Raw genomic sequence first — 24,494 nt, 5'->3', positions numbered from 1 at the left:
AGGAAATAGCACAGAGTAACAACAATGGCTGATCAAAACTGAGGGGAGATATAGGGTGTGTTCTCTTTTCTCATTGGATAATGGCATTTGTGGTGAAGAAGGAGTTGGATGCAAGTTGGATGTTTTAATAATAAAATGCCTTATCTTGCCCCATGACTTTGGGGATTTCCCTACCTAACCAAACAAACTAATGGTCCTCGTCAGTCGTCAGAAGTCCAAAACCAAAGCCTCTTCCGTCCAACAACCTAACTCTATCTGGCTCTACCACTTGGAACTAATAACTTAATATGGAAGCTTCCCTTCAGCCACCTCTCTCAACTTTATTTCCGGGCTTCCAAGATACAACAGTTCTCTTAACTATTATGAAGTCTGTATTTCTTATTTATCTGGGTTTGGGTTCTGCAACCCTCACTGATGAGTTTTTGTAGTTCTTGGTATATTTTCAAAATGTTGGTATCCGGGAGCTCTTTAGAGTCTCTAGTCTCACTCCTGACATTTTTAAGACAGTGGCTCTTTCCTTTCTTTCTTAGCAATTTGAGCCCTTTTACTTTGTGGGTTGCTTCTCCAGCATGGGGTCTGGCATGGATTCACATGCTCATGAATATGCCCCGTCATCAGGTTGGGAATCCTCGGTAAAAGAAAAAACAGTTTCATTTTTGCTTGAAAGCTGTATTTCTCCTCTAAACCAAGCACTGTCCTCTGAGTCGTACTGCCTCCATCCAATGACAGTCCTCTCCCTAAGCTCCACCTCTGGAGACCATCTTCAGATCTGTACTGCACGCTTCAGTGTTCGGAGTCCTCACATTGCTCTCTTTCCAAGCTCTTTTAGCGATATTTCAATTTTTTTCCATAATAAAGTTGAAAAGATTTTGACTGATTTTTGATTCTTGTTTTTGACCAAAGGACAGCTACCGACAGTGGGGTGCTCTACCAGCGAAGATCTTCATCCACCGTCGGATCATCCATCGAAGTTCAGAGAAGGACCGAACTTGGGCCTACTTTGCGGCTTTCAACTATGTCTGAGGAGAAGAAGGAAGGCAGGAGCCTCTTCAAACTCTGCGTGCAGTGTGGATTACACTGGATTGACATCACAAATGCTTGTATTGCCTGCATCCGCACCACGAGGAGGAAGGATGCAAGGTTTGCCGTGGTTTCGCAAAGAAATCCAAAAAAGATTGCTACAGCAAGCTGGCAGCACGGCTTAAATCGAGCAAGGCCCCTGAATTGGCCTCCAGGCAGGGTCATGCCTCAGCCAGGATCGGCCGATCCCAGGAGCAAACTCTCTGGGAGGAGGATGAGATTCTTTGAGGGCACCCTACTCACGCTGGTCCAAGAGAAGGCCAAGCTACGCGGCGCAGGCTGCATGGCGCATGCTCCAACAAATAGCCTTCTGACGAAAGGGGCCTCTTCTAAGAGAAACTCCCTAACCCCGTCAAAATTCTGTGTATTAGCGGACAAACTGATGAGGGAAAAGTCCAGGGAGGACCTGTTGAAATTAACAAAGGCCGTTCATTTTGCTAGATCAGCTGAGTCGACGATGGCTGCATCGACGAGGACATCGATGACCACATTGTCGACAAAGTCAACGACATCCACCACAACGGCAGTGAAGGAGAGGGGGCCCATGAAGGTGGTGCCTGCGATGGCCATCCCACCTGTGTCCTTGCATTCGAGGCGTAATACAGTTGCGGAGGCAGCAGGCACTCCGGTGTTAGGAAAAGGCCCTGCGACCACATCGGCCCAGAAACCTCCAGGAATAGAGGGGGCAAGGGACCACCGGTGGAAACTTCACGGGAAGTGGACTCGGGTCCTGCATCAGGAAAACCAGAGCAGATCTATTCGAGCTTTGCTAATGGCAACAACGAATGTCCTGATGACTACTACACGGACCACAAAGGAGGTTAATCTGAAGGCAGTGGACCTAAGTCCCCTGCATACAAAAGGAGGTACGTCAGGCCAGACCCCACGCTACTGGCTCTTTTCACCCCTCTTCCGAGGGACGTGTCACTGGATATTCTAATGACTCGGCACACACTGGCCACAGAGATACAGCAAAGGATGCCCCCAGCACTGGAGCCGGGACCACCACAGGACCCTCAGGAGTCTCCAAGGTTGAGCCCTCCTCCTCGGAAGTGAAAGTCTAAGAGGGGTGCTGGACCTTGATGTCATCCGAGGACTCCACCACCACCGACTCTTCCCAACCCGACTCCAGCCAAAGCCCCAGCCCCACACACAGACACAGGCATGGACACAGCGACCACGGCTACAGGCACTGACGGGACGACGATTTTGTGCTTGGGAACCACCACACGTGGACGAACCCCATAGGGCCTCTCCACCAGACATAGTTGGATCCTTTCATCCCATGATGTCCATCGCCTCTGAGCTGTTTCAGTTGGTCCACAAGGAGACTAAGTAAGAGGGGATCCTGTATCAGCGACGCAAGGCAAGGAGAAAGACCATCATGTCCGTTCCTTTCCTGGACGACATCTGGGAGGAAGGCCTGGCGCTGATGATGAACCCGAGTACGGGCCGCCCAACTGTGACAGATTGAGGAAAAAGTACAAGGTATCAGATTCAGCTCCCAGGTGACTAAGATCTCAACCCTCACCCTCAGTGGTTTTGGCCGCAGCCAGGAAGCGATCTGTGAACCCACCGTCGGCAACCATGGTACCTCCGGACCAGGAGGGGAAGAAACTGGACGCAATGGGAAAGCGGATAATCTAAACAGCAGCCTCAACCGTCAAGGCAGTTAAAACCCTGGCCATTCTGTCCCGGGAAGTATGGTACAAGCTGGGACCTATTCTAGACTTCCTGCCTGAGGGCAAGAAGGTTGAGGCACTAGAACTATTTCAAGAAGAAGTGGCCTCGGACCACGCCATCACAGTGGCGGTGGAAATTGCAGCACGGGTTTCCACCAGATGGGGAACGTAATGTCCTTGAGTCGACAAGTGTGGTTGAAGGCAACACACATCCGCCAGGATGTTCGGACTAAGGTACTGGATATGCCGTCCGACGGTGAAAACCTCTTCAGCAAGGCCGTCGACGAGTCGTTTCAAGTTCTGCCTTACCAGGAGACAGTCACCACAGACACCTTTCTAGAAGGCTGAGGAGCCCACTCCGGACAGTTGCACGCCAGAGGCCTCTGGCAACCGGAGGAAAAGGGGCTAAACATCAATGTCCTGGAATTTCGGGCCGTATTCTGGGCCTTCAAGTCTTTTCTGAAGAAAGGTGAAGGGCAAGGTGGTGAGGATCTTCACAGAGAACACCACCACCATGTTCTACATCCCGAAACTAAGGGGTCCCGATAATCGGTGCTCTCCGAGCAGGGCCAGAATCTGTGGTGCTGGGCCATTCGTCAGGAAATGTTCCTTGTCCATTTTCACCTGGCAGCGTCAGGAACACCATTGCGCACTCGCTGAGCAGAGAGTTGCATTCTTGCCACAAATGGGAGCTTCACCAGTACCAGTTGGACCTTCTGTTTGACAGATGGGGCCAGCCTCTGATTGATCTATTTGCAACAGTGCGAACGGCAAGTGCAAGAAGTTTGCCAGCAGGTTCCCTCAGCTGAGGAGCATGGGGGACACGTTCTCGGTCCCGTGGGAGAGACAGTTCCTGTACGCCTTTCCCCCGTTTCCACTCCTGCTATGTGTGATCAACACACTCAGACAGTACCACTGCAGGTTAATACTCATTGCCTCAGTGTGGCCGTGACAGATCTGGTACCCAGACCTGCTGCGTCTGTCAGTGGCCCCATCCATCAGGCTACCACTGTTGCTGGACCATCTAACCAGAGAGGGAGGGGCAATTCTTCACCACGACCCAGAGACGCTGAACCTGAGGGCATGGCTCCTGCAGCCCTAGAGTTTGGAGGCAATGCTTTGCCAGCCCATTGTAAGGACATCCTGGCCAGGGCCAGAGCATCGTCAACAACATTTGGAAGCGATTCGCCGCGTGGTGCAGCACTCAGAAGATTATCCCTCTGCCTGTCACTACCCCACAACTTCTACCATACTTACTGTCCTTGGTCAAGGCGGGATGGTGCATGCCTCTATCAAGGTGCACCTCGCTACGGTGCACCAGGTCTCCAGGTAGACCTTCCCTGTGATCCCACAGACACATCAAATAATTTGTCAAGGAGCTCTTCAGGACTTTTCCGCTGGTGAAGGCTCCGGCACCGGCTTGGGAACTCAACGTAGTGCTGACTAAGCTCATTCGAGCTCCTTTTGAGCCTATGCATCAAGCCCCACTCAAATCTCTCTTGTGGCCATCACCTCGACCAGGCGGGTCAGCAAAATACAGGCCCTGTCTTGCAAGCAGCCTTTCTTGTCTTTCATGCTTCAAGGGTGGTACTGCATACACACCCCACCTTTATGCCAAAGGTACTGTCAGAATTCCACCTCAACGAACCTTTGTTATTGTCATGATCTCTGCTTCCAAAAGGTCAGGGTTTTCCCAACTCCCTTGAAAGCAGATCCATAACCCAGGTTCCGAGTGCCAACCAGTCCCAATTGGGACCTTTTGGACCCAGTCCTGGCGCCAGTGGCACCAGGCTCATAAATATGCCCAGCCCCAGCGCTGGAAGCGCTGGGCTCATAATGCTTGGGTGGACTTACCTGCAGCAGACCATGCTGCTTACTTGCCTGCCAGTTGAGCCTCTGATCCTCTTCTGTTTGGAACTACTTTTCCTGTTGGGTGGGGCTGGAGCCACTCCCTAGATTTAGAACACTGGAACTCTTCTGGAAGGCAGGAACTCTTTTCTTACCAGGAACTCTTTTCTTACTTAGGCGTGGCTGTGGAAGGAGACACCTAAGCACTACAGGAGGCTATTTAAACCACACCCGGTGGATGAATCTTGCTTTGCGTTATTCTGCACCCTCTGCAGCAGGACGCTCATCGTGTCTTCTGCATCCAGTCCTGGGCTTAAGGAAAAGGCTTACCATCCTGAATCCAGTCTTCAGCAACACCTATAAAGACAAGAAAGAACAGGTTAGCATTCCGGCATCTGAAAGGCAAAGGCTTACCATCCTGAATCCAGTCTTCAGCAACACCTATAAAGACAAGAAAGAACAGGTTAGCATTCCGGCATCGGAAAGGCAAAGGCTTACCTACTCTTCGTGCGCTCCGGAGGTCTTCATACTGCATTCCGGCATCTGAAAGACAAAAGCTTACCAACTCTTCGCACGCTCCGGAGGCTTTCGGCGCTGCATCCGCATCTGAAAGACAAAACAAGGTGCGTTTAAAGACATTGGGGAACTTTAATACTCACGTGCCATTACTCCTTTCCACATCTAATCCAGTGGGTATTCCGGCACCCTGCAGCCGCTCCGAACTCGTACCTGCAAAATAAAAAGACAGTTAGAGCGCATCGTGAAGCAGGCAACAAGCGCTTACTCACGTGCTTCCAGGCGCTTCTATTCATCACACGGGCTCCATCGTCAACTCACTTCAGCCCGTCATCCGCCATCGCCGGAACCCTGCAAAACAAGAGACATCATTACTAAAGACTTTAAAAAGACATTTGAATGACTCGAAACTTATCGTTCGTGCAGTAAACGACGGACAGCAGTCCTCTGAAGTCAAGAGGCCTGCGCTACCTATCCAGTGAAGAAACTGGCTACAGCACCCTGCCCCGAGGCAGATGGAGAGCTCGGCATTCACTTACCTAAGGTGAGAGCGTTAACCTTTGGGGTCTACAGGAGAGGAGAAGAGGAAAGAGATAGGGACACCCCAATAACCCCAGTTCATTAACCCCATATTTTCTATCTGCAGACATCTTACTCTACACGTCAGGCATACAGTGCACAGAGGTCCAGCCCAAAGAGCCAACCGGGTGCAACACATCACCTTTGAAGATACGGTAGTCGCCCAGTCAAGACCGGCGCCTCTGCGAGAATCAGGTGAGCGTTACAGTTATTACCCGTCTTCTTCCTGAATTCTTCGTCGCCAGCGGAGAGGACCTTGCATTCGCTGGACTTTTCTTGTGCCTTGAAGCTCTATGTGGCATGTACGAAGAATTTTCTGAAGACTTCTCAGTTGTTCATCAACTTTGGACCTGTGCATCACCGAAAGGCCTTGTCAAATGCTCCATCTCCAGGTGGCTCTCCGGATGCATCATGCACTGTCATCGACTGGCTAACAGGCCGCTGCCAGGCCTGCCGAGTGCTAACTCCACCAGAGCCATTGTAGCAACAACAGCGTTTCTCTTTGGTATGCCCCTGCTCGACATCTACAGGTCTGCTATGTGCAGGTCCACAGACACCTTAGCAAGGTTGTACTGCATCAACAGGGATTCCAGGTAGGAGTTCTGAGTCGGCCAAGCAGTGCTACACAACCCGTTCACTTGAGGTGAGTCTGTTCCATGGGTAAGTGTTATTGCTTCTGTTGAGCCTTGCCACCTCCTGTGGTTGTGTATATGTACTGTTGTGTAATTGTTATTCATGAACATGTGAATCCATAGCAGACTCCATGCTGGAGAAGGTCTAAGTTACATACCTGTAACAAGGGGTCAAGTCCTAAAAACAAGAATTGTGGGGACTCATTAACATACCAATTGAATGTGGCATCACCAGAAATTAGCATATCAATGTGTCCTCTGATAAAAGTGGAGGGACTATGTACACCCGTGTGTACCCTCGACTTCAGCCCTATCTGTAACTAATTGTTCTTCAGCATGGGTCTGGCATGGATTCACATGCAAACCCTGCCTCCTTCCCCTCTGTGGCTCTTCTTGGTTCATACTGCCACTTTACATGTTTACCAAATCTGAAGATTCCGTCAGGGGTGGAGCTTAGGGAGAGGACTGTCATTGGATGAGGGCAGTATGACCCAGAGGACAGGGATTGGTTTAGAGGAGAAATACAGTTTTCAAGTGAAAGTGAAACTGTTTTTTTCTTTTACCAGGATTCCCAGCCTCCTCAGAGGTCCCACCACTTGAATTAACTTTGGGTATATGTAATAAACCCAAAAGAGGAATCTAAGCTGCATTTCACATATGCATTCATGCCTGAGGAAAACCTTGACAGGAATATCTCTTTTCAGATGACTAACAACAAATCCTCGTTGATCAGGAAAGTATGTTGGAAGGAGGGTAGATTCTCCAGAGAAGAAATAATATTTTGTGACATTATTGCTTACAGGTGATCAAGAAACATATAATGCAGTCAGGTTTAGCATAAAGTCACAGGACTAGGCAGACTATGCAGCTGTTTTGGTACACACACATGAATCCACAAGAGATTGTAACCCTGTGTCTTTGTTCTGTTACCTGAGCTAGCAGTGGAAAATCCAACATTGGGTGGAGCAGTATTGGAATTGAGACAGTAAATACCAGCACCACTTGCTTGAATTATAGTTGAATTTGAAAACTCCACCAACCAACCATTCTGCAACAACCACATTAGCCACCATTAACTACACCCTTCGTCACAAGACAACGTGCAGAAGGCATAACCACCTGCCGAGTGCCACAGGAAAAAAAGCCTGTCCCGAAGAAGATCCTACTCAGCCTCTTCAATATGGAGAGCTTTATCCTCGAGGCCTAAGAAGTCAATGAAAATAATAACAAAGGGCCGCCCAAACTCCTACCACCAACTAGTCTAAAATATAATGGTGGACACCAGATGCCTCCTGATCAATGCCCGTTTAGTCACCTAACACGCTTCTAGACATTTTACACGTCCCCTCCGAAGATCAGCTAGATCCTCTTTTCATTACGGAAACCTGGCTTGTGAATGAGCACTTGTCAGTTGTTCATAAAAGCATCCTGCCAGGCTACAAGATTAATGACACAAATGGTGTCAATTTGAGAGGAGGAGGGATAGCACTGGTTCACAGAGATTCTGTCAGTCTCAACACCCTTTGTACACAACATCCTGGAGTGTGAATCTCTTGCCCCATTTGCTCAGTCTCTGAGACCTCATTACTAAGGGTCTTCTTCATTTACAGGATGTTATCCTACAGTCCCACCTTTGCCAACAACCCTGCACATGTGTCAGCCAACCCATCCCAGGATGACCAATACCTGTTAATACTTGGAGATTTCAACATTTACTTTGAAAAAGAAGACAACCCTACAACAAAGATCTCTTGCTGCAAACCTTATTGCATTACATCAATTTTGCTGGTCAACAAGTGGATGCCATTTATAGTAGGGAAAACATAGTCACTCTCAGCTCTACAGGTCACCTTCCTGGGGGAGATCACCTTTTCATTCCCTTCGTAATTTTTACAGGGGCTCCGTCACTCAAGTAATCATCCATTTCACCCACTACCCTGATGTGTCTTTGTAAAGACATAAAAATGAACACCCTTATGGAGGACTTGAAGTGAACAAATCGATCATTACAGTGGACCTGGCAAATATTACACTTGATAAACAACTCCACAACCTACTGTGAGGGGTTAGTAATGTGAGGCGTACAACTCTTTGATGATTGTTCAAAACATGCCATTTCATAAATGCATCACTATCCCTACACTGATGAGGATTTCCCTGCCTATCAAAGCTAAAGGGAAAAGTTCTAAAACAGGATGTTGCCCCCTCACACTTAAACATCAGATACAAAGGAAATATATGGCAATTCAAATAACATCAACAATAAAATTCACAGTTCTTGATAACGTCTCAATAACCTGGGTGAGTTCACTTCCCCAGGATTCAAAGTAAATTCAGATCCAATGTTTAACAAAAAGAAACAAGGACATCCCTGAAGGTAATATAGTCTCAAGTCAGTTATTGATGTTTCAATGTCAAGTTAAAGTTTTGTCAAACAAAGTTTCAAAAATGGCAAAGTTTTTCTTTCTGGTGAAATAAGGACTTTCCACGCCCTCAAAATAGCACCAATGTTATTTCCAGCCACAATGCTTTGCCACCACTTCCAGTTATCCAAGAAGACTTGACACAGTTCAGAAGGAATACAACTTCTGTAAATGTTAGTGAAACACAGGTCTTGGTTAATAGTTATTATGCCTTTATTCACAGGAATAGGATTCACAGTGCTGCTGCTGCTTCTACTTCAACAACTTAATTTCTACTAGAGATTACTATGAGGACATTCTCCTTTGCCTCATAGACTTCCACTTCACTTGTGCTGGTGAAGTCTTGCATATACTGACAACCAGATTTACCCCTACAGCTTCAGGACTTTGTGACTCAAACAGGTCATGCTTCTGACAAGATTTACTTTAAGGTATTTCAACACCTTCAAATGGGCAAGGCACTCTTCCTCTGAATATATTCCTTCTAAAGGGCAGTCTCTTTGCCTATCCTATCTGTCTGTCACCACAACAACCTACGTTTTCCTTTAGGACCCACTTCTCTCTTTCTCTTACAGTCTTTGGCAATATATGGTGTGTCAACTTCAAATAATATTTATAAACAACAATTTTCCTTTCCCCAACTTTGCCATCATCTTTCTGCCCACTGTTAGCCAAAATATTTACACAGAAGCCTTGATGCCACTCTCTTGGCTTCAGGTAACGCTTGTGTGCTTGTATTTTAGGCAAGAATGAAATTCTAGTGGCCTCACAGTATTGGTTAGATTGTTTTCTGTCTTTGAGAAAGGCTGCGTTCAGTGTTAATAGGGGAATACTCTTGGCTTGGGCAATGCTTGCTTTCTCTCCAACTGCAGATACAATGTTTAAACACTTGACATTTCTTTATGAGCAGTTGTTGTTTACATGAATAAACATTCAAAGTTCACTCTTCATTTGAACAAATGAAATTAGACGCACGCGACAACTTCTTCATAAGTTTTACAAAGTTTAAATGTTTAATAATGGCTTTCCGTAGCGTTTGCTCTTCACACGAGTGAAAGAGAAAATACCCGATCACAAGTGAGTGCTACATTTCCAATTGCCCCATTGTTAAGAACTCAACGAACAACTTTAGCTCGCTTCTGCTTATACGCAAGTGAATAGTAAGCTGGATACTGTTGCCGGCAGTGCTCGCGCAAGGAATCAGAACACCAGATTTGACGTACCAGCTTCTGTGATCCTTTCTCCATGTGTTGCACAACTTCTACTGCTTCTGGCTTCACTTGGGACCCACACGCATCCTCACTGAAGGTGTCTTCGGTCCGGCTACTTGATTAAGGAGCCCTTCTTGCTCCTGAGACACACAGCGTTACAACTGCTCCTCGCCTCGGTCTCCGACACGCTTCTTGCACAGCATTCTCCGCAGTTAGGCTCATATGGGGAAAGGCAGCCTTCCTGCATGCCTTCCGCTGTGCAGCCTCTGCACCTCAGAGTTTGGGGAAACAGGACGCTCTCAGAACAAGCAGGTGAAATCTTCTGCATCAAAGGTTGCCTGTCCCTTTGGTTCTCCCAGTTCTGCCTGGATTGCCAAAACTGTGCCTTCTTCCTTCTGCCTCTGCTACTGCTGTATACACTCCAACCACACTTCCAGCTCCTTCTAATTGCCTTCATCTGAGGGGGCCTTTTATGCCTCTCAGTTTCCTTCATGTGTGGGCTGTTACGCTTAATTGCCTAACTCATCAGTCCTCTTCCTCGTCCCAGTATTTACAGGATTTTGGGACGTGTAGTCCCCAACAGCAAAACGTTAGATATCAATCAAAAGTCTGGGATCACAGGGAAAGTAAAATAGGAGGGTTTCCCAGCCGTCCTGCCCTGTTTCCCAAACCGATGTGATCCTCTCGCAGTACCCCACCCACCAGGGTCAGGATCAGGAAGTGTCTGCCTTTTCCTGGCCACATGAGAAGGGTCCCAGGCCAGGTTTCTGGGAGGAATCACTACTGATTCATCACACTATATAACTGGATAAACTCTGCCTTGGACAGCATTTTACCAAAAATATTTGCTCAATGGTTCACTCCCAAACAAAAACAGATTCATAAATAGGAGAAAATCTGGAGAAAAACAATTTATGATGAGACAAATCTGCCTACCGCCAGCAGATGCGCAAGAGAGCGCATTGCTCCCTATGCTTAGGATAAACACACCACAGACAAATGGAGACGTATAATGTCATTCACAAATTCAAAGACCCATCAGCCTCAACTCTGACCCAAAAACTCTGTGACCAGATTGCTGCGCACTTCAGCAAAAATGATTTTGCATATCCAATAGCACCTGGATAGTAATTAACCACAACCCTCCGACCGAACTAAGGACCTAACACCTTTTACATCAACCACTCCATCTTTGTCCTCATTTTGGCTATTCTCTATACAGACCTACTGTACACTTGACTCTTGTAACCCAGCTGGATTACCAGAAGACCCTCATCCACCCATCCCCAAACCATCATGAAACAGCCGGAACTGATGACTGTTTTCCTATCCTTCCCCACGACTCGATGAGTACTTGGAGTGCCTCACTAGTTTGGAAGTCTGCTTACATCAGGCCTCACCTCAAAAAGCCCACAGTTGATCCAAATGACCCTGCAAGCTACCACCAGATCTCTACCATTCCTTTCATCAGACAAATACTGAACAAATCCATAAACCATCAGCTCTGGGATTTCACGAAGATGAAAATCCTTCTTCATGAGGCCTGGCATGGTTTTAGGGCAATGAGGTGTACAAAATCAGCCCTTGGGTCAATCTGGAACACTCTAAAGAAAAACGTGAATAACAACTCTGAAGAGTTGGGAGCTTTAGGCGTTAAAAGAATGGCCCTATGCTGGATCTCCTTTCTCTCTGAGAGAACGGAAACCACCACCATGGCTCCCTTCATATGCAAGCCATGCCTTCTGTCCTGCGTATTATATCAAGGGTCCACACTGCCGCCTCTTCTGTTCAACATTGACAGAGGTCCTCTGTGTTCTGTGACTAATCAAGTGTATTTGTCCTTTCTCCCCAAGTGCGGACCTCCCCCTTTGATGCTAGGAAGGTGATCCCACTCTGAAAGACCTTCTCTAGGGATCTGGGCAAGTGGGACCTCACTGGGAGATATATGGGACTACCTGCTGGGAAGATGAATCTGATTCCTGTATATTTTGCTTTAATTGCAATGCTGAAACAAACCATTTTGGAAAAGGAAACGACAATGTCGCTAAGTAGAAACGTATATTTAACTTAGACGAGTAGAGTAATGATAGAGAGAGAGAGAGTGTCATTTGCAGGGAAAGCCCCTAACGTGATCACACCTGGGCGAGAAGGAGCCGAGATGAGCCGTGAGCCCACAGCTTTTGAGGAGGTGAAGAATGCCACATGAGACGCCGGAGGCCCAGCACATACAACAACGTGGAGACCGTTGTGAAGCAGGAGACAGGCATCCTTTACCAGTTGGTGGCGTGGCCATGGCCAGATCGTGGAGGGCAGGACGCCTGGCAAAGCACCCTGAGACCCTCACAGCGGGTAGCGCGAACAGCTCCCTATCACCAGTACCCTATATGGCAGCAGCCAGAAGGGAAGCTGAGAATGGGAAGCCGATGGACCCGAAGCATGAGAAACCTGATCCTGAAGAGTATATCCCGAGCGAGTGCTGAGTCCCGCAACGTTCCCTTGCATATACAGAGGTACCGGGGACAACAGGAAAAGCAGGGGGCCGCCGGTGTAAGATTATATGAAGAGAGAAACTCATCCCAGTCATAAGAACGAGATATTCACTAACAAACTGTTTACCTGGAACTGTAGAAAACAGATACAGAGACTAACAAGCAACCCTGTGTGGGAAATAGTTAAAGACTGGTATCTAATACCATGGAAGGAAGAGAAATTACCCTATGAGATATAGAGTGGAGAAAGCCTGACATATAATCCTGTAATGAGGGATGTGACATAAGACTACCAATTGAGCAAGATAAAGAAGGAGACAGTTATAGAGGGAGAACCGGGGAAGGGGAATTATCAAACTGGATCAAGTGCAACCCGAGCTAGGAAAGCCGGGGCTAAAAGACTGTGAACAATCTACAGGGGTAAACAAGACTGTGGGTAAGTATCTCAAGGATAATTATCACAAGTATATCAGTAAAGAGACGATAAGACCCCAGAGCATTGTGGAAGAGCTACAAGAGCTTATCAAGGAGATATCCAGAGACTATTCCAGAAGATTGTATTAGGAAACATATGGCGTGTAAGAGAGACTTTTAAAACACCTGAATATAAAAGAAGACAAGGGGAAGAAAGACATTCTCTTGGTCTTGTTTGAGTTGGTTATATTAGTGGTAGGGACAGGTAGAGTTAGGTTTGGAGTGAGGACATTTTACTTTGGGACTTCCTGACAACCGACTAACACTTCAGTTCCTTTAGATACACAGGGAAATCCCTTTAGCAGTAGGTAAAGATGTATTTATTTATTTATTCATCTAGCGCACCAAACCCAGAGGTATCTAGGCGATTATACTTAAGAAATTGGTTACAGTGCTTATGATTGCAGGACAGAATGCGCAGGAAGTAAATTACATCATTGAGAGCATTACAGGCGGTAATTACATCACAGGCAAAAGTGCAAAAAGGGTTAAAGTGGGCACATTTGTGAAACCCAGCCCCATGTTGCAGGGCGGCTGCAACACAAAGATGCAGTAAAGTCAAACAGATGGCACATTCAGGAGCCTACCCCATGTTGCAAGGCGGCTGCGACACAAAGATGCAGTAAAGTCAATCAGATGGGCACATTCAAGGAGACTAACCCCATGTTGCAGGGCGGCTGCGACACAAATATGCAGTAAAGTCAATCAGAAGGGGCCTCTTCAAGGAGCCTAACCCCATGTTGCAGGACAGCTGCGACACAGAGATGCAGTAAATTCAATCAGATGGGCACTTTCAAGGAGCCTAATCCCATGTTGCATCGCGGCTGCGACACAAAGATGCAGTAAAGTCAATCAGATGGGCACATTCATGGAGCATAGCCCCATGCCGCAGGGCGGCTGCGACACAGAGATGCAGTAAAGTCAATCAGATGGGCACATTCAGGAGCCTACCCCATGTTGCAAGGCGGCTGTGACACAAAGATGCAGTAAAGTCAATCAAATGGGCAGATTCAAGGAGCCTAACCCCATGTTGCAGGACGGCTGCGACACAAAGATGCAGTAAGGATACGTGGGCACAAGGGGACATCTGGGTAAAGGGGTCAGGCACACAGGCACAAGCATACAACAGGGGGAATAGCAAGGTACAGGGTTCAGGCACACATGCACATGCATACAGCAGGGGGGACAGCAAGGTACAGGGTTCAGGCACACAGGCACATGCATACAACAGGGAGGGACAGCAAGGTGCAGGGTTCAGGCACACAGGCACATGCATACAACAGGGGGGACAGCAAGGTGCAGGGTTCAGGCCCACAGGCACATGCATACAACAGGGGGGGGCAGCAAGGTACAGGGTTCAGGCACACAGGCACATGCATACAACAGGGGGGACAGTAAGGTACAGGGTTCAGGCACATGCATACAACAGGGGGGACAGCAAGGTACAGGGTTCAGGCACACATGCACATGCATACAACAGGGGGGGCAGCAAGGTACAAGGTTCAGGCACATGCATACAACAGGGGGGACAGCAAGGTACAGGGTTCAGGCACATAGGCACATGCATACAACGGGGGGAGGGGCAGCAAGGTACAGGGTTTCACCTGAGGGCGTTCTGTTAGCGGAGACCAGAGCAATTGCCAGTGGTTTAGATTAATTCGAAACCTTCCACCCATCACTTTTGTGGTCAGTTTGTTTCTCCTTGTGAGAGAGGGTATGCCCAGACGTGGGTCCCTTGCTCGCTGCGCCACAGGGAACCAGGCTGCACCTCACTGAGGAGGTCCAACAAGGCCGAAACATATCTGGGGTTGCTTGGTTTTCTGTGCAGAGGGCACCTGGCCTAGCAGTTCGGGCTGGGCTGCTACCTTCGGTGGCGGCAGCTGCTGACTGATTTGCACATGGCTGGTCACCTTTTGCAATGGCGCAGACGGGCTAAAAAACGGTGGTGTGGAAGGTTGCCCAGAGCAATTGCCAGTGGTTTAGATTCATTCGAAACCTTGTGGTCAGCGGACAGGGAGCAGACAGGGGCATTTGACGTGGGCCTTTGTTGCTGGTGCCAGCTCCCTCCTCCCGGTGCACCAGATTGGTTAATGAGAATCGCTATGGCCAATCAGAGTGGCCCAATGGTAACAAGGGCGAGGAGCCAGAGAAGGGGTCCCAGTGCGGCCATTTTAGCATGTGCAGCATGCAAGTAAGCAGGCAGAGGTTGCAAAGAAGATTCTTTTTTTTGTCAAAATAAACAACACGATGCACTCGCTTTTAGAAGCGGTTTTGACGCTGCAGAAATTATGTTGAAAATGTAGGAATTTAGCCGTGTCACCTGCACGGTACAAAATGCACATATACAAAATGCACATAGAAAGCACAACAGTGCTTTTAAACAGAGTGCTTTCCTAAACGTGATGCACATTCAATCACAGTTCGTCTTCAAGGGCCATATGGCCTTACCTTCCTGATAGCTCCAAGGGGAGACTTGGTGAAATAGGGTAGGCCTGGGGGAGCACACTGCACAGCAGCTTCTTCTGGATCAGAAGGAGGGACAGGGCTCCAGGGCCTCGATGGGGCCTTTGTTGCTGGTGCACTCGCTTTCAGTAGCGGTTTTGACAGGCCTTATTCATTTCATTTAATTAAAAACAAGTCTGAATCCTTCTCCATCCCACCACAGGTCTCAGCTGCTAAAACTCGGAGATGATGCACAAATCAGATAATTAATCAGATAATTATCAAACTCAAGAAAAACCTTTCGGCAAACTCGCCAGAAAATATACCTGCCACACATGGACACATGTATGACCACAAGTAGATTAACGTTCAACCCTATCAAAACAAGACTCATGCTTTGCAGTGTGGCTCCATCAAACACAACTTCAATCATGTGGCCCTATGAGACGGGCAATGCCCAGTACCATCTACAGTGGTAAGGAACTTCGAACCATAATGGATAGCATCCTCACACTTGAACCGCTGGTGAGAGCCATTGTCAGAAGTTGTTTTTACAACTCTGCACTCTGCCATGCATTGTGCATTATCTGACAATTGCCCACAGGACCATGGCAGTGAATCAGTAGCACAAACAAGACCAGACTATACAAACAGCTTCTAGTTTGGACTCCTGAAATATCTCATGGAGAACGTCCATTGAATCCAAAACACAACGATTCAAATACATCACCCCAGTGCTACTCATGGTCAACTGGCTACCTGTCAAGAAGAGAATAAATATGAAAACCCCCTTGATCGCCATCATGCCTACCTTGGTAGGGGCTCAGTTTCCCGTCCATAACCCAAAGGTCCTACCTCTGATTTAGCAGTAGTTCCTATATCCGGTAGTAAAACCAGGGGATCCTCTTTCTCTCTACTGGCTACAAAACTATGGAACTCCCTTCCTAAGCAACTTTGCATGGAAGAGAACCACCTGGCATTCAGGAAACATCTGAGGATATGGTTCTTTAACTGACAGAATAGGTTAAACAGCAACAAAGTAGGGTTAACTCAATGAGGAGTTACGTGACACTCATACTTTACTTCATACAGGGACCCTTTGCTAAAACCGATAATCAGAGACACTCTACAAGAGAGACTAATTTGCTCTGCCTCCCACCTAGGGAACCACAACCCGCATACCGGAACTCTAACCATCTCTCCTTCCTCACATAACTCTGGTGAACAGGCACTACAACGACCAAATCAAATCTTAACATGAAATATGGACTGCTATCCATCCCTTTTAGAAAAAACGACCTGTCTATTTTGTTTGGAAAGCCCATTTCCTTTTCTACCAAACTCTATACTAGACCACAAACCCTGCAACCTAGGAGGGACTATGCCCATACATCTGCATTTTACTGTATCCCACTAACATCCTCCCACCAATTTATTTTAATATAGCCTTGCACTGCAAGACCAACGTTATTGGCAGAAGGGAGCCCTACAAGACCAATTCACTGTACCTTACCTCATCATGCTCTGTTTTAAGTTAATGGACAAACCATGGTTTAAGCACAGACAACTATGGTTTTACGAGTGACAACCACAGACAAAGCCATTAAAACCATGGTGTGTTGATGATTGTGACAATAGTTCACCGATGGCAACCACTGATGGTTAATGGCTTAGGGATAGACCTTGAACAACCATGGTCTTTTGGTGTATATGGTATCATGGACATGCATGGGTGTCCATGATCCTACATATATTGAACAACCATGGACAGGCCATGGTTCTATGAAGTCCATGGTACGAATAACATGCATGGTTGTCCCTGATCCTTAAGAGTTTAGACAACCAAGTAAAGCCCATGTGGGTTCTCTGAACCGTGTTTCCTGTGTCGCCCACAAAAGAGGGCTCACAGGAAACACCACCCACAGAAGATCACACAGACAGAAGAGGATAGCACAGAATGCACAGATTAGCAGGTTGCGGCTGGGAAGGCAAGGAATGGGGAAAAGGGAAGGGTATGGGTCAACAAGGCATGGGGGTTTGTGAAAAAAGGGAGGGTACACCATTTACCGGTGGCGGGTATTGAGGTAGCTGGGTTCAGGCGCAGGTGGGCAAGGGGGGACGGGCAGGGCACATGGAATGGTAGCTCGGAAGGGTGGAACCCCTGACAAGAGGGACAGGATGTCTGTTCATCCCCTAGCAGAGCCGTACTGAAGTAAGGAGCTGAAAAAAAGGCAGCCTTATTTAGAATCGACCGCTACTGGGCGACCAACACCAAATAACCATGAATATGAGCATTTGAATTGCCCTACATCGAATAAAATGTGTTTTAAAATGAAAGCATGTATAACCATGGCTAGTTCTATTCATCCCAGAAGACCACAGTTCCAGTAAGTATTGCTGGTAGAAAAAGCCATCCTCCTATAACATTTGCCTGTCCACAAAACCACAGGATTCTATCCAAACTACCACCTAGAAAACAGACACCATGAAAAGAAATGGAAAACAGACCCTTTAAGGCGGGTCAGATTTTCCTCTGAATGACATGTGGCTGTGCAGTGAAGATGCACACCCTCAAAGGACCCACACAATATCAGGATAACTTTATGAATTGTATACTGAAAAGATTTTAACAATGTAACACAGAAATGCACATGCACTGTGAACTATTTTAGAAATGTATTTATTGTGTATTTGCAAATAGGCTCAGCCCTAAGGGACAGAACATGAATTCTCTATCCGGGAAGTAGAAATCTCTGGTCCGCCCATTGCATAAGATTTATGCAACCTGCTTGTGTCTCACAGTGATTGTGCTAATACAGTGATTTAGATTGACTACATTTTTTTAAGGTGAAGTGAAAGGGTAATCATTGAGGTTGATATGAAATTTATTTGAATTTTAGAAGTGTGGAGTTTCAGAGTTTGGGTTCCTTTGAGGGGTTACTGAAAAAAAATGGACTAGTATCTCATTGTTAATAGAATTCACATGTTTCTTCCACGCATTTACAGCACTTAAGACTTAATAATTATCCACAAAATAAAGAGACGAGCTAAATGAAAGATACAACTCTCTGGATCATAAAAAACATGCTCGAATTACATTGAACATGTAAGCTGCCCATGTATGACAATGGACAACTCTTGTGGCCTAACCTTGTATACCCCTCTTACATAGACGGAGAAAATTGTTGTAATTAGCCAGATGTATGGACAGACCATGGCGCTGGGACAGACAGAATAGAGATGACCATGTACATACATGGACAACTTTAGTTAGATTACCCATGATACCCTGGACAACCAAAGGCTGCCATTCCATGTACATCCCTTTCACATTGATAGAGACCATGGATGCAATGACAATGATTCATGGACAGACCATTGGCGAAATACCACAGACAAAGATCAAAGACAGGACAGACCCATGTATCTACATGGACAACTTTGTTTATTCATGATACCATAGACAACCTAAGATCGGGGTGAGTTTAATGCCATTCAGTTCTTGCACCAACACAAGCTTAAATGGCAATGATATGTGCCTTAGGTTTTATTGTTTCTGAGACTACTTCAGGATATTTGGCCCCAATAACAGCAAGAGCCTTGTTTTCATTGAGTCTGAAAATGGCATGGATTTGAAAAAAACATGTGGAGACAAGCTCTTTGCGTGTTTGCTCCAAACCATGCCATTCTGGAAAAAGAGTACTGAGTGGCAAAATACTGTGTGTGTTTCCCTGCTATATGGGGGACACCAAAAGCCTCTACACCCAAATCTAGTATTCATGCAGGCAAAAAGAGAAAGTCTTGAATTCCTATAGTTTTCTGTCTGCATTTTATAACTGAAAAAGCAGCTGGAATCTATAGGGATTTCTTGTAATGATGGCCTTCATGGTAATGCAATGTAGCCACCAGTACCGATCATTTTCCAGCCAGGGCAGTAAAAGCACTGGAACCCAGGAACTTCCGGGTTTATCATGTATTTTTATTACCCCAATCGGGAAATGATCGAAATGCTCAGCGAATCATGGATGAGTAAGCAGTTGCGGAAGCACTAGGCTCTGCCAAACTCAATGGCTCACTCAAAATTGACTTATAAGTGGTTATTAACTGAGAGCAAGCTGTTCAAATGTTCCTTTCTCTCTTCTATTTTAGGTGGTATCGAGCACCAGAACTCCTCTACGGAGCGCGGAAATACGATGAGGGCGTAGACTTGTGGTGAGACTCCTTTCTGGCTTTATTTTAACCATGTTTTCTCATCACTTTCCATCATCATTGTACACAAGCAACCTGACCGGTTAACTATTGTCTTGTCCTCTGTGTATATATATACATATTACACGGCCTGCGGTAGCAGTCGTGTAGTTATGGTTAAGTTGCTCAACTCATAGGAAGAGCAGTTTTTGGGCAGCTTATAACTTTGGCACTGTTTGATGACTCCTAACCAATCTATGCAGGACCGGTATATGGCTACCTTGGAATGATTCTGTGAATTTTGTTTTGATGCAGTTCTGTCAAGGGGGCGGGGGGTGCAAAGTTAAAGATGGGGGCCCAAAACTTTTGAAATCTTCATAAACATAATGGAAAAAAATCTTTGCTCCCGCCTGCAGCCCAAAGCGCTGGATGGATTTGCACCAAACCTGCGCGAGGAGCGGCGGCTTGGTCCCGAAAGCGTTCTTTTGCAAATTTGATGTAAACCCATCCAGTAGTTTTTTGTTTAAAAAGGTCAAAAGGTAGTTTAAAACAATTAGAGATATCTACGTCCGGTCCATGGACTCATTTCCAAGTTCGGTTTCTGTGGACACCTCTGGGCCAATCAGAGAGGGACGTGTTGTTCGCAGACATCAAACGCGCAACATTGATTGGTTGTTGAAAAATGTGAGCTGCGTCAAACTTTTTGAAACGGTCACCATATTGGATCTGCGGACTGCGCCCGTATTACGGGAACGTCGCGGTAAAAACATATTAAAAACCTAATCACACTGGTCAAACTAATGACACAATCTCTGGGGAGGTAAGGGGTGATGAGGATGGGATGGAATATGGCCATAAAAAGCCAACAATCAGGTGTTTTTTCTCCTACAAAGTCTGCGAACATCTCAGATGTTCAGGGACATTGCTGAGATGTTTGCAAACTTGACAAAAGTTCAAGGGCATCCATGCATATTTCTGCATTATAGGGTTAGTGAAAAGCTATTTTTGAATGGCTTATAACATTTGTGCCATTCAATCAAACTGCATGAAATTTTGCAATGTCAGTGTAGACCCAAATACAAATGCTTCTCTAAAGTCTGGTGCCATTTCGCAGAGAGGGGGTAAAGTTAGAGCAGGGGTCCCAAAATGTTTGAACTGATTATAAATTTGGTTCCGTTTGACGTATCTGCGTACAAGTTTGCAAGATGATTTTAGACTGAACTTTGAATGTGTTTGCAAAGTTTGATGGGATATTCTCCAGAGGCGGCAAAATTAGAGGGGGATCTTAACATGTTTAGATGGCTCATAACTTTGGTGCCGTTTGACGAGTCTGCACAAACATTTGCAAAAATATTATAGACCTATCCTTAAATGGATTTTGTCAAGTGGGGACTAAGTTTTGTATTTGTATTATGTATTTTATTTGTTTTATATAGTGCCTTACACCAAAGCGCTGAACATAAGAACAAGCACAGTAAAAACAATGAAGTTAATATTTAAAACACAGAATATTTCTGTGGTTGCCGTTACCTTCAATCAACCAGACAAGAGAAGGTAAGATCTGAGAGAGACCCGAAAAGATAAGTAAACAGTGATGGAACGAAGAAAGAGTGGGAGAGCATTCCAGTTTAAGGGTGCTAAAAGAGAGAAAGATCGAAAGCGAGATTGAGCACAAGGGGGACGAGGAACTATAATGAGATAGTGGGAGGCAGAACGAAGTGAACAAGAGGGAGAGTAGAATGTGATAAGAGAAGAGAGATGGAGGGCAAGACTGTGAAGAGCTTTAAAAACTGGACATAGAACATTTTATTTTAAGTGGTGATGGAAAGATTAGTCAGAGAAGAAGAGATAGAATCACAAGAAGTAAGCAGACAAAGAACACAAATAGGAGCATTAAATACAGATTTCAAGGGAGCAAGACGGGACACAGGACGTCCAAAGAGTGCAGAAGAACAGTAGAAGAGCCGCGAGAAGACTGGAGCAGACATCAATAGTTAAGTGGCTTTAAAAGTCATGAAAGGACATGCTTTTCGAATATTGTACAGGTGGAATCGACAGGAAAAGGCAGATAAGGAAATAGGTTGACGGAAAGAAAGATCTCAATCAAGATGGAGACCCAGGTTACGGGCCACAGGAGAGATGAGTAACTCAAAAGGAGGAAATGTTATGAATGAAGAAGACAGAGAAGGAGAAATAGTAGATGGAGGGAAGAAAATATCCTGTTTTTGCAGCATTAAATACTAAAAAGTGATCCAACATCCACGATTGAATAGCTAGAAGACAGGCACTAAGTTTGAGGCGGATGTCATCAGTAAAGTGTGGAAATTAAAGGAAGAGCTGCGTGTCATCAGCAATCAGCGTAGAAGTGATGCAAAAATCCAAAAGAGGAAATAACCCCAGCCAACGAGGAGGTGTAGAGAGAAAAAATAATGGGGCCGAGGACCGGACCTTGAGGGACACCATAAGTAAGTGGATACGTTTCAGAAGAAGCCCCGCCCAGGAGAAAGAAAACGTTTTCTAGGATAGGTATGAATCAATCCAGGCCAAAATGGAGTCAGAAAAAAACCAAAAGAGGAAAGGGCGGATAGTAAGAGTGTGTGGCCAACAGTGTCAAAAGCCGCAGGAAAATCCAGAAGAATAAGAAGAGAAGACGGTTTAGCATGATGTGCAGAATGAAGAGAGTCCAAGACAGAAAGAAGAGCAGTCTCATTGCAGTAGCCTGGGCAGAGCTCAGACTGAAAACAAGGAAGAATAGAATTACAAGAAACAAAAGTAGAGACTTGAGAGTAGACAATGCATTTGAGAATTTTATCACTGTTGACTGGCCATGGGGTAGCATTTTTCGAAATCGGGATAGGTTTGAAAGGGAAAGAAAAATCTACTCGTGGCTGCAGCCCGAAGTGCTGGACGGGATTGCCGCAAACATGCAGGAGGAGCATCAGCAAGGACCTGAAAGCATGGTTTGGCAAATCTATCTTGTGTTTTATTTTTCCAAGGTGTCAAAATGTAAGTACAGAAAATAGTGATATAACTTTGGTGCCTGTGCAGTGGGCCTGGCACTCGGCAAGGACAAATGTCTTCTCTAATTTGCTTGTTGGGGCACGCAGCATGGCCAAAGCCACAGGTTCAAATGGGAAAAGCAATTCTGCTCACGGATACTGCCTGAAGTGCTGTACAGGATTGCAGCAAACTTGCGCGAGGGCCATCAGCAAGGACCTGAAAGCATGCTTTTGCAAACCTGTCCTGTGTTTTATTTTTTCTAAAGTGTCAAAATGTAAATACAAAAACTAGTGACATCACGTTGGTGTCTAGGCAGTGGGCCTGGTCCTCAGCAAGGAGAAATGTCTACTCTGATTTGCTTATTGGGCCATGCGGTATGGCTGAAGCCCATGCCTCATGGATTTTGGAGACTTGCCATGACTGCAAGCCTTGAGCACTGGCCATTGGTCACATCAAGAGTGTATAGTGGACACTGAACTAGGATGCACGGTTGGTGCAATGGATAACGGGATGTTTTGGTGGGGCTGAGGTCATGGTCGAGCCTCATGTCCTGGGCGATTCAACCATGACTTGCATCCCCAGCATGCGCTGCTGGTAACAACACACATCAGTATGCTTTGCAAAAAGAATTTGTTAAAGGAGGATTATAGTTCTTTCATATATGTTAAAAGACAAATTATTAATAATTTATATGCAGTGATATAACAAACATTTTCACTAATAAAAACCAATGTAATTCACAGAAGAAACGTTGTAAAAGGGACGTTATGGTTAAGTTGCAGTAACAAAACAGTATGCAATTCAGTGAAAAAACGTTGTTAAAGGGTTCTTATGGTTACAAGTAAAATCGAAAAACCCCAAGAAATTTTCCAGTTCTCCAGCATTGTATCTTCCATAGATTCAGATGCTGTGAATATTCCCTGTCGTCAGGCTGGGAATCCCTGATTACTTTAATGTAGTACTTTTCCTATGGACTAACCTTTGACACCTTGAATTTCCCACCCACATCGTTGTGGGTGTTTTTAGTCCCTACCAATAGGACATTGAGTGTGTAGCTCTGCCCCAGCAGCTTCCCCTCAGATTTCAACCGTCTTTTTAACTGGTGGGATTCCTCAAGTTCTTCTCTTCAGAGAGAAATCTTCTTTAACCTCAGAAAATACAATTTTCAACAAAACAGTTAATCCGAACAACCGACGACCCTTCGATGGCGTCGACAATGAATATGGAGACCGTCAGATCCCAAACTCTTTATTCAGAGCCTGTGGCATGTGCGGTCTAAAAAGACTTTGAGGGTGACAGGCGTGTAGACTGTATATACTGCCTATACCCTAACCACTCCACAGAGGAATGCGAAATATGTCTGGGTTTCTCTCACAAAACCCTGAATGGCAGAAAATGTTGCCTAATTTGCTGGGTTAACGAGGGGTCGTACCCAGAGGTGGGCTTGTCAAGGAGTGGGAGAGCTACCACTCCCTCTTAAAAGCAGTCACCCATCAAGCCATGAATCCAGGCCGGAAGAGCGACCTACGAAAAACCAGAAAACACAACCACCACAAGGTGAGACGAAATCATCAATGAGCCACGGCCAGGTTGCCAAGCAACCCCGGTCTCCTTCTCAAAAGAAACCAGTAAGTCATGAAGGCTTGCAGTCCGCGAGTAAACAGTCATTGGAAAATCCATTTACGACAGCAGCGTTGACCAAAATGGGTCCATCGTTGTCCAAGTCTCATACAAGCCCGGCAATGAAGTCGATCTCCCATTTGTCATCGAGAACAACCTCACTGACGAAAAGCAAGCATAAGGACAAATCGTCCACAAAGTCTCCATCTTCGTCTGTGAAGAAGAAACACTGCTTGTTGTGTGAGTGCCATTCTCCCAGAGATGGGCATAGATCCTCTTCCGAACAAGAATTGTCGACGGCACATCCTTC

The 24,494-nt window shown here is 46.0% G+C and overlaps 1 protein-coding gene across 2 annotated transcripts in view; it reads left to right on the top strand.

Moving 5' to 3' along the window:
• CDK20 (cyclin dependent kinase 20) overlaps positions 1–24,494 on the top strand; it is a 635,467-nt gene that overhangs the window by 407,751 nt on the left and 203,222 nt on the right. The window contains exon 6 of one of the 2 annotated variants that reach the window (XM_069647474.1): positions 19,526–19,588. The exons of the other annotated variant lie outside the window; for it this stretch is intronic. Within the exon in view, the coding sequence (XP_069503575.1) occupies positions 19,526–19,588 (63 nt within the window). The remainder of the gene's footprint in view (positions 1–19,525; positions 19,589–24,494) is intronic. 2 annotated transcript variants of the gene reach the window in all.

This window comes from Ambystoma mexicanum, chromosome 2q, assembly GCF_040938575.1.
Source record: "Ambystoma mexicanum isolate Mex_15411 chromosome 2q, UKY_AmexF1_1, whole genome shotgun sequence".
Taxonomy (NCBI): Eukaryota; Metazoa; Chordata; class Amphibia; order Caudata; family Ambystomatidae; genus Ambystoma; species Ambystoma mexicanum.
Note: the sequence above shows the minus strand (reverse complement) of the source record. Positions and strands in the feature narration are given on the sequence as shown.